At 73.7% G+C, this 9,647-nt stretch overlaps 2 protein-coding genes across 5 annotated transcripts; both read right to left on the reverse strand.

Moving 5' to 3' along the window:
• Nucleotides 1–154: 154 nt before the first annotated feature.
• SNAPIN (SNAP associated protein) lies at nucleotides 155–2,520 on the reverse strand. Its single transcript, XM_064499068.1, has 4 exons — nucleotides 2,031–2,520; nucleotides 1,004–1,050; nucleotides 803–921; nucleotides 155–631 (listed from the first exon to the last, which is right to left on the reverse strand). The coding sequence occupies exons 1-4, from the start codon at nucleotides 2,309–2,311 to the stop codon at nucleotides 527–529; spliced, it is 552 nt and encodes a 183-aa protein (XP_064355138.1). The 5' UTR covers nucleotides 2,312–2,520; the 3' UTR covers nucleotides 155–526.
• On the reverse strand, nucleotides 2,285–9,403 carry LOC135323920 (mothers against decapentaplegic homolog 4-like). Of its 4 annotated transcripts, none has more exons than XM_064499065.1 (12): nucleotides 9,194–9,403; nucleotides 5,797–5,961; nucleotides 5,014–5,188; nucleotides 4,914–4,934; nucleotides 4,601–4,804; nucleotides 4,391–4,519; nucleotides 4,198–4,308; nucleotides 4,034–4,087; nucleotides 3,762–3,945; nucleotides 3,058–3,226; nucleotides 2,825–2,963; nucleotides 2,285–2,742 (listed from the first exon to the last, which is right to left on the reverse strand). In XM_064499065.1, exons 1-12 carry the CDS (start codon nucleotides 9,386–9,388, stop codon nucleotides 2,531–2,533), a joined length of 1,758 nt encoding a protein of 585 aa, XP_064355135.1. In that variant the 5' UTR covers nucleotides 9,389–9,403; the 3' UTR covers nucleotides 2,285–2,530. The 4 variants fall into 4 exon arrangements, with proteins under 4 accessions (XP_064355135.1, XP_064355133.1, XP_064355132.1 ...); XM_064499063.1 differs by having other exon boundaries at nucleotides 8,912–9,403; XM_064499062.1 differs by having other exon boundaries at nucleotides 5,797–6,045; nucleotides 8,912–9,298.
• Between the last annotated feature and the right edge of the window lie 244 nt (nucleotides 9,404–9,647).

Here is a 9,647-nt window from a genome sequence, read left to right on the forward strand (position 1 = left end):
GCCCGTTGTGGGGGTGCTCAGCCCTGGCCCCTCTTCTGCTGGGCAGCAGCAACCGCGTGGCTCTGCTTTCGCCACGGCTCTGAGGGGCTCAGCCCGACACGAGCTGCGTCTGTAACCCAGCAGCGGCGTTAGTCACGGTGCCTCACCCAGTTCATAAGCAATACGCAGTCACTTTTATTACAGTGCCTACAAGCCTCAAAATACAATACACGGGGTCACTCCCAGTTCATTACGCTGTAGTCAAAAAGCTGCAGCTTCAATTTGTAGGACTTTTCCCCCCCTCCAGTGCTGCGGACGATAAGAAAAGCGTTGCTACAAACAGGGATACCTGCTCCGCTCGGTGGTGGCTCAGTCTGTTCGCTGGCCTAAGGCAGGAGCTGGGTGGTGCCTGCCGTGGCGGGGGCAGCTCCTGCTCCGGCCCGGCTCCCAGCCGCGCTGGGGAGGGTGTCACTCTCAGGACCGCCGGCGCAGCCGCGTCCCGAGGAGGTCGTACAGGCAGAACCGGCCCGGCGCCGCTGCAGGGGCCTCACTTGCCCGGCAGGCCATGGGGGTAGCCGCCCGCCGCCTCCAGCATGGCCCTTCTCCGCACCGTCTCCTTGGCCACGCTGTGGTTGAGCCTCCGCAGCCGTTCCTGCGCAGGGGGTTGGCGGCCATCAGGACACAGGGCAGAGCTCGCCCCCGCGATCCCTCCAAGTGCTCCAGCCCTTTGGCCTGGAGCTCCCCCTGCCCACGCTGCGCACCGCAAAGGGACGAGCCTGCCGCCGCACGGCCCCCGGACACCCCCTCGCAGCCCCCCGCTCACCTGGGCGTTCTGCAGGATGTTGTTGACCAGCACCACCCTGCGCCGCGCGTTCAGTAGCTTCTTCACGTAGGGGTCAAGGTCCAGGGCGACCTTCTGGTCCTCATTGATGCGGCACAGCTCTGGGGAGAGGGCGGGGGGTGAGAGCCACAACCTGAACCCCGCTGCCCCCCCCGCAGCGCCATGCCCTGGCCCCCATCTCACCTGTGGCCAGGCTGTCGATGTGCTCCCGCAGCTCCACCTGGCTCTCCCTGCGGAAGGGACGGGCTGGTGACCCAGGGCCGCAGCTTGACCCCCAACTTCAGGAGCCCCTGCCACCCCCCCAACCCAGCCCCCTGCCCCTATGCTGCCCCACGGCCACCCCTAAGCCCTCTCCGACACAGGTACCTACCTCCTCCACCCCTAATGCTCCCCCCCACCCAGCTACCTGCCCCTCTATGCAGCCCTCAGCCCCTCTGACCCCCCCCCAGCCACTTAACACTTTACAGCCCTGCTACTGCCTCCTTCTCCCCCTCCAGGTGCCCCAAGTGCCCCCAATCCAAGAACTTGCCCCCTGCCTCTCAGATACCCCTTATCTCTGCCCCCCAGCCACCCCTAACCCCCAAGTACCTGCCCCCCAGCCCCCCCAGCTGTCTCTAATGTCCCCCTCAAGTTATTTGCCCCATACCCCCTCTCAGCCCCTAACGCCCCCCAAGTACCTGCCCCATAGCTCCTCTCAGCCCCTAACGCCCCCCCAAGTACCTGCCCCATAGCCCCTCTCAGCCCCTAACGCCCCCCCAAGTACCTGCCCCTAACGCCCCTCTCAGCCCCTAACGCCCCCCCAAGTACCTGCCCCTAACGCCCCTCTCAGCCCCTAACGCCCCCCCAAGTACCTGCCCCATAGCCCCTCTCAGCCCCTAACGCCCCCCCAAGTACCTGCCCCTAACGCCCCTCTCAGCCCCTAACGCCCCCCCAAGTACCTGCCCCTAACGCCCCTCTCAGCCCCTAACGCCCCCCCAAGTACCTGCCCCTAACGCCCCTCTCAGCCCCTAACGCCCCCCCAAGTACCTGCCCCTAACGCCCCTCTCAGCCCCTAACACCCCCCCCAAGTACCTGCCCCATAGCCCCTCTCAGCCCCTAACGCCCCTCTCAACAGGTACCTGCCCCGCCCCGGCCCGGCCCACCTCATGCGCCCGCCAGGCGCCCCGCCCTGCCCCTCCCCGCGGCCCCCCGCGGTCTCCGGCGCCCGGACCTGACGGCGTGGACGTGCCCGTCGAGCTGCCGCACCGCGGGCCGCAGGAACTGCAGCAGCCCCTCGGCGAAGAGCTCCCGCGCCGCCGCCGGCCCCGCGCCCCCCGCCGCCGCCATCTTGGCGCCGCCGCCGCCGCGCGGCCCGCCGGGAAATGGCGCCGCTTCCGGCCGCCGCCGCGGGGGCTGCCGGGAAATGGAGTCCGCCCGCCGCCCGCGCAGCGCCGAGCACCCGGGCGCAAGGAGCAGACACAGACAGGCGGCAAAAAACCAAACCCCGTTCATTAAATAACAGTTAAAAAAAAAAAAAAGAAAGGAGCCCTGCTGCCCCCAACCCCCCGTTTTTGGTACTTTTACAATTTTTTTTGGCTTTTTCTTACAAAATTAAATAAAAAAAAGAAAAGGGCCTCCAAGGGGGGGGGGACGGGGCCACGGGGCCTCCCCCCGCCGCCGGGGCCGCCGTCCTCGCCGCCCGGCAGCACCCCGGGGGCGCGGGGGGCCCGGCTAGTTGAGGGGCGCGGGGTCGGCCATGGGCATGGTGTGCAGGACCTCGTCGAGCAGCTGCAGGGCCCGGTGCAGGTGCACCTCGATCCAGCACGGCGTGTGCTTGATGCTCTGCCGCGGGTAGTCGGGCCCCCAGCCCTTGACGAAGCTCAGCCGCAGGATGCAGAGGCGCCGCAGGTCGTCCACGCCGATCCCCGCCGCCGCCGACAGCCCTGCGGCAGGACGCAGCCGTGGGCAGGGGACCCAGGCGTCCTGCCCCCCCCCTTCCCCCCGATCCCCCCCTGCGCTGCTCACCGACAGCGGGTGCGATGCCGCCCACCGAGCCGGGCCCCGGGATGTTGCCGGCCACAGCGGCTGCTTGGGCTGCGGCGGCTGCCTGGGCCGTGGCCGCTTGCTGCTGCATCTGGCGGTGGCACTGGCGCAGGTCGAACACCTGGGGACGAAACAGGGGACGGTGCTGAGCCAGGCAGCACCAGGGGGGCCCCAAACCCCTCTGGCACTGGGATGGGGGGGGGGGATGCCCCCACCTTGATGTAGGCGCCAGGGTAGATCTTGTGCACGGCGTCCCCGGGCGCCCGCCCGGCCTCCCGGTCCAGGTAGTAGCTCTGCACGAAGACGGCGTGGTCGCTCAGGCAGCGCATCCACACGTCGCCCTCGCCGCGGCACTCCAGCTGCACGCCCTTCCCGATGTGCAGCCTGCCGGGGGGGACACAGGGGACAGGACGTCACTCCGGCATCGCCGGTGCTGCCCCTCCGCCCCTGCACCCGCCCCGTGCGCCCCCGACCTGCACCTGCCCCCCCTGCAACCTCCACGTGCCCCCTGCATCACTCCTGCATCCCCAATTTGCCCCTAGCATCTCCCATCTGCCCCCGCATCCGCCCTGCGCACCCCTGATCTGCCCTCTGCTTCCCCACTTGCTCCTTGCAACCCCTATTTGACCCAAGCATCCCCCATCCACCCCATTTTTGCCCCCCCTGCAACCCCATCTGCCCCCATAACCCTGACCTGCCCCATGCATCACCCCTGCATCCCCAATTTGCCCCAACATCCCCCATCCGCCCCCTGCATCTGCCCCGTGCACCCCGATCCACCCTCTGCTTGCTCCGTTTGCCCCCCTGCAGCCCCTATTTGCCCCAGGCAGCCCCCATCTGCCCGGCATTGCCCCAGCACCCCGTCTCCACCCCCCCCGCACCCCCCCGAGCCCCCCGGCGCCCGGTCGGGCCGCCCCACCGGGCCCGCTCGCTGGCGTCGGTGCGGTGCACGTTGGAGAGCTGGCCCAGGCAGAAGCGGTCGCCCCCCGAGGGGTCCACGTAGCCGTCCACGGTGACCACGGGGCAGCTGGACGGCACCTTGAAGATCTCGCCCACCTGCACGTCCATCTCGAAGTAGGCGATGGAGCACCAAAACTCCGGCCCTGGGGGGGCGGGGGGGGGTCAGCGCGGCTGCGGAAGGGCGGCAGCTGCCAGGGCTGGGGGGCAATAGCTGGGTTGGGGGGCACTTACCGGGGTGGGTGGACACCGGCTGCGGGTAGGGCCCGGAGCTATGGTGGGGGGGCCCTGGGGACGCAGCAGAGCAGGGTCAGCACCGCAGCGGGGCCGGGACCTGCGCCAGCCGCACGGGGCAGGTCCCGGGACCCCCGTCCCCTTCCCCCCCCCCCCAGACCTACAGTAGTGGTTGGGGTGGTGGAGCGGGGGCTGCGGGTGGCTCCGGGGGCCGGGCTGCGGCGGGGGCACCCCCAGGCCGGGCGCGTAGACACCGGTCCAGCTCGCCGGCGGACCTGGGTGGGGGGCAGAGAGGGTGGGGGGGGGTCCCGGCGCAGGGACCCCCGGCGGAGGGGGGGCAGCGGCCCCGGTACTCACTGCGGTAGGGCTTGGGGTAGCCGTTGTGCGGGGGGGGCTGCGCCGGGGCGGCCGGGGGCGGCGTGGGGCAGGCGAGCTGCAGCAGCCCCTCGCCGGGGGGCAGCGAGAGCAGGGGGCCGCCGGGGGCCACTGCGGGGGGGCAGAGCGGGGGGGGGCTCAGCCCAGCGCCCTGCCCCGGGGGGGGGCGGACGGACGCGCCGCGGGACTCACCTGGGGGCGACATGGGCAGCGCGGGGTAGAGGCTGGCGGGGGCGCGGGGGGACGCGGGCAGCTGCAGGGGGGGCAGCGGCTGGCGGTAGGGCTCGGCGGGGGGCAGCCGCGGCGCCCGCTTGGCCCCCTGCTCCCGGCCGGGCGGCACCTCCATCTGCACACAGTCATGGACAAACTCCTCCTTCACCAGGCGCGCGGGGGGCACTGGGGGGGGACACCGGAGACCATGGGGGGCGCGGGGAGCCGGTGGGGCGCGGGGGCCGGCCGGCGGCGCCGGGGACGCTCCGCGCCGGCCCCCCGGCCCGGCTCTCACCTGTGCTCTGGATGCTGAGACCTGCCGGGGGGAGAGACGGGGGTGAGGGGGCCGCGCCGCGGGCCGGGGGCGCCCGGGGCTGCCCGCGGCGGTGGCTCACCGATGCCCGGGGACACCACGCGCTCGTAGTGGTAGGGGTTGACGCAGACGCTGTCGTACTTGAGGTCGAAGGCGAACTGGCAGAACTTGACGTGCTTCAGCTCGTTCTTGTGCAGGTCGGGCCAGCGCCAGAGCCGGGCGTAGATGACGTGCGGGAAACCCTTGCGGCCGGCCACCTGCGGGGACGGACACGGGCACCGGGCGGCCCGGACGCCGGGGCCCTGGGACGGCTCGGGCTGCTCCGCGTGCCGGGGGGACACGCGGTTCCTGCGGGGGGTCGGACCCGGTTTCCCGCGCTCCCCCACGGCCCAATTCCCGCGGTCCCGGGGGGGTTATTGCACCGTGGGGCCACACGGCGCCTGGACCCCCCCCCTCCCGCCCGGGGGGGCTGGCGCCAGGCCGGGCCCCCGCTGTGGCCGGGGGGCTCCGCGGCGCTTCCCGAGGAGCCGCGCTGGCTCCAGACATAACAACCCCCCGGCCCGGCGGCTGCCAGACAGTGACTCATCCCGGCAAGGGGGGCCGCGCCGCGGGGGACGGGGACGCCAGCGCGGGGGGGCGGGCGGGGGGGGAGGCCGCCCGGGGCGCCCGAGGGGGGCTCGCGCCTGCCGGGGCAGCCGCGAGCCCAGACACTGAAGTCAGCGTGGCCGCGGGCCCGGAGCCGCAGGCTGCCCCGGGCGCCCCGCAGCCTCCCCCGCCCGGACGCCTGGGTCCTCCCCGGCTCGGGGAGGGCTCTGGGGCGCGGCGGAGGCGCCCGGACGCCGGGGTCCCGGCGCGGCGGCGTTACCTGCAGCCGCCCGTCCAAGGTGCGCTGGATGGTCACGCACTTGCTGGGGTGGGCGCCGTTGGTGGTGATGGCGGCGATGAGCGAGTCCAGCTCGTCCTTCTTCTCCTTGAGCTTCTTGACGAGGCTCTCGATGGCCCGCTTGGCGAAGGTCTCGTTCTCCCCGCCCTGCCGGTGGCACATCAGGCTGTGCACGATGCTCAGGCAGGCGTCGCTGCTGGTGGGCGCGCCGAGGGACATGGCGCTGCTGCCCTGCAAGGCACGGCACGGCACGGCCCTGCCCGTCACCCGCGGCGGGGGCCCGCCGTGCCCCTGCCCTCGCCTGCGCGGCCGCCGCGGCCGCCGAACGGGGTCAGCCGCGCTGCGGTGTGCCCGGGCCCGCGGCGGGCCGGCGCTGGCAGGAGGCGACGCGGCCCCGCGCCTGGGGCCCCGCTGCCCGCCCGGGCGATGCCTGGGGGCTCCCGCGCCCCGCGGCGCGTCCCCGGGGCTCTGCCGGCCCCCGGCCCCGAGGGCAGCCGAGCGCGCCCGGCCTGGCGCCGGCAGCTTGCAGGGATGGTGATCAAAGGCGCGCGCGCACCAGTCATGTTAGCAGTTGTGCGCAGCGTGCGATGGCGCGAGCACACCAGCCGTGCGAAGGGAGCGTGCCTGCGTGTGCGCAGCGTGCGATGGTGCCTGCACACCAGCTGTGTGATGGGCAGTGTGTCTGTGTGTGCGCAGTGTGCGATGGTGCCTGCACACCAGCCGTGCGAAGGGAGCGGGCCTGCGTGTGCGCAGCGTGCGATGGTGCCTGCACACCAGCTGTGTGATGGGCAGTGTGTCTGTGTGTGCGCAGTGTGCGATGGTGCCTGCACACCAGCCGTGCGAAGGGAGCGGGCCTGCGTGTGCGCAGTGTGCGATGGTGCCTGCACACCAGCTGTGTGATGGGCAGTGTGTCTGTGTGTGCGCAGCGCGCGATGGTGCCTGCACACCAGCCGTGCGAAGGGAGCGGGCCTGCGTGTGCGTGGTGTGCGACGGCACACGCACACGAGTGCCGGCCCTGGCCCCGGCCTGGCGTGACGGCCCCGCGCTGCCGGCCCTGGCTCCCCGCAGCCTGCACCGGGAGGCCCAGACTAAACAGAGCCGCGAGCTGCTGGCGCCGCTCCTTAACCCCTCGCTGCCTCGGCCGCTCCGGGACGGCTCCCCTCGCTGCTGCCCCGTGCACGTGCCGAGCGCTGGGGCTCACGCGTGTGCCAGGGCCCTGTGAGCACCCCGCTGCCCCGGGCCAGGGGGCATGTGGCTCCCTCCGCGCCTGGCTCTGGGGCCATTTCCCCGCGGCGGCGGTGGCAGCCGGCCCCGGCTCTGAGTCACGGGCGGGCGCAGCGCTCGGGGCCTGGGAAAATCCTTGGGCCGGCGGTAGACACAACAAACCGTTAACCCCTGCTCAGCCCGGCTTATCCGCGCGATGGGAGCCGGGCCGGCCTGCCAACGCCGAACCACAGCCCCTCTCTGCCCAGCTGCCTGCGGGGAAGCGGAGCCAGAGCCACCAGAGCCCTGCGGCGGGGCCAGGGGACGCCAGGTCTACCCCAACCCACGGCCTGGGGCAGCAATGGGGAGGGAAATGCAAAGCCCTTGGGGCTCCTTGGACCAGCAGAGCTCCCGGCGCAGGAGCCCCAGGGCCGCGGTGGCCTCACCTCCTCGCTGGCCCCCGCAGAGCCAGGACCAGCGATGTGGCGGGGGGGGAAACTGAGGCAGGGAGAAGTCAAGGATACGGCCTTCGGACCCCAGAGTGGGCTGCTGGTCAGGCTATGCCAGCCAGGGCAGCCCAGTGTGATGGCAGCCGCGTCCCCCACCGGGCACGCTTGTGAACCGGGCTCCTTTTTGAGGCCAAAGCAGGGCCCAGGGGTGGCAGGGACTCCCCAGCAGTGGGACCAACTCTGGGCCTTGCTCTCCGGTTCCCGCAGCACCAGCAGAGTGGACTGCTGCCCCCCTGGATGATGCCCGGCGGCAGTGGGGAGCCCATGGGGGGCCCTGCAGACCCCGAGGCAGCGGGGAACGACAGCCCAGGACAGAGAGGACTTCCCTGCGCGCCCCCCAGCTGCAGGCCCCTCCCCCCCCCCGCACCAGGCCTGTCTCCAGCCCAGTCTGAAACTCAGCACAGACCCATTTGGGAGAAATTGGGGCGAAGTCCCGGGGCACCCTTGGGGCTCCTGGAGGAGACGTCGGCCCTCCCGCAGCCTCTGCCTGGCCGCGGCAGCAGGAGAGACCCAGCGGCGTCCCCATGGCCTGGGGCCCGCGCGCCCACCTCGCCCGGGCTCCCGCGGCCCCGGCGCCGCAGCAAATCAAAGCAATAACCAGGCGCCTCATCTCCCGGCTCCAGATGGGAAGTGACATTTCTGCGCTAGTCTTTTGTCCCAGCCGCCGCGGGGACGTGGCGCGGGGCTCTTCAGGGGCCCGCTGGGGCCCTGCTGCAGGTCGAGGGCTCCCTCCCGCCCGGTGTCGGTCCGGCAGGGAAAGCGCCTCGCGGCCTGCACCCAAGCCGCGGAGGTGCCTCGTCCCAGCAAAGGTGGGAGATGGGGGGCCAAGCGCGGCGGCCCGGCCCTCCGCAGCCCTGCCGGCTCGGGGGCCGCTGACCCCGCTCCCGGACAACCCCGAGGGCAGGGACGACGGCGGCGGGAAGCGGAGGCCGCGGGCGAGGCGGGAGCCAGCAGGCCTCCACGTCGCGTCAACTCCCGCGAGCGCCCCGCCAGCGGCCGGCCTGCCCCGGGGACCCTCCGCCGCGGGGGAGCCGCTCGCCCGGCCCGGGGGGCGCAGGGGCCTCCCCCGGGCGCGGCGGGGCGTCTCCGGCCGCCAGGGCCGGTGGCGGTCGTGTCGCTGGCGCTTGGGCCGGAGCCAGGCTGCCCGCGCCAGCGCGCTTGGGGGGCGCAGGGACCAGGCAAGTTTCCTCGCTGCGGCCGGGAGAGGAGGGACGGGGGATGCGGAGGGGCCGCAGCCGCGGGACCCGGGGGAGGCGCGGCCCACGCGGGACGGGCTGCCCCACGCCCGGCGCCGCCGCGAGCCCCCCCCCCGGCGGGGCAGGGCAGGGCAGGGCAGGGCAGGGCGGGGGGAAAGTCCATCGCGCCGGGCTGGGCCGGCTACTCACCTCCGCCGCCCGGCTCTGCTCACTCCGGGCCCGGCTCCCGGCGCATCTCCATCGGCCGCCGCGGCCCGCGGCCCGCCCCGCTCCGGCCCGCGGCCCCGCTGCTGCGCGGCTCTGCCCGCGCCCGCGCCCGCGCCCGCGCCCGCGCCCCCGGCCCGGCCCTGCCCTGCCCGCGCCCCCGATCCTGCCCGCGCCCCCGGGCCGGCCCGGACCGGCCCGGACCGGCCCTGCCCCGCCCGCGCCGGTGCCCAGCCCCGCCCGCCCCGCGCGCCGCCGCTCCCGCACCCCCCGCTCCGGCCGCCGCCGCCGCTCCGCAACTTGTTTGCTACAATAACAAAAGGAGAAGCCGGAGCGCGTGAGGCGCTGGCGCGCCGCAGCCAATGGGAGGCGCCGTGACAGGCAGCAGCGCCGCCGCCGGCCAATAGCGGCCGCGCTAGCAGGGCGGGCGGGGGCTGCTGTCTGCTCCCCAGACTGATCCATTTCCCGGCCCCCCCGGCCGGGCTCCGCGGCGGCGGCGCCCCCGCACCGGCAGCGCCGCCGCCCCGGGCAGGGCCGGGCAGGGCCGGGGAGGAACGGGGAGGGCCGAGCCCGCGCCCGCCTGGCCCTGCCGCTGCCCCGGCGCCGGCTCGCCGCCCCGCCGCCGAGCTCAGACTCCAGCCCCCCCGGCTGGGGCAGGACCAGCTCCCGCGACTCGGGGATCGGCACCGACCAGGGCCCCGGGGCGGGGGAGCACGAAGCA

Source organism: Dromaius novaehollandiae, chromosome 29 (assembly GCF_036370855.1).
Source record: "Dromaius novaehollandiae isolate bDroNov1 chromosome 29, bDroNov1.hap1, whole genome shotgun sequence".
In the NCBI taxonomy this organism is placed as follows: domain Eukaryota; kingdom Metazoa; phylum Chordata; class Aves; order Casuariiformes; family Dromaiidae; genus Dromaius; species Dromaius novaehollandiae.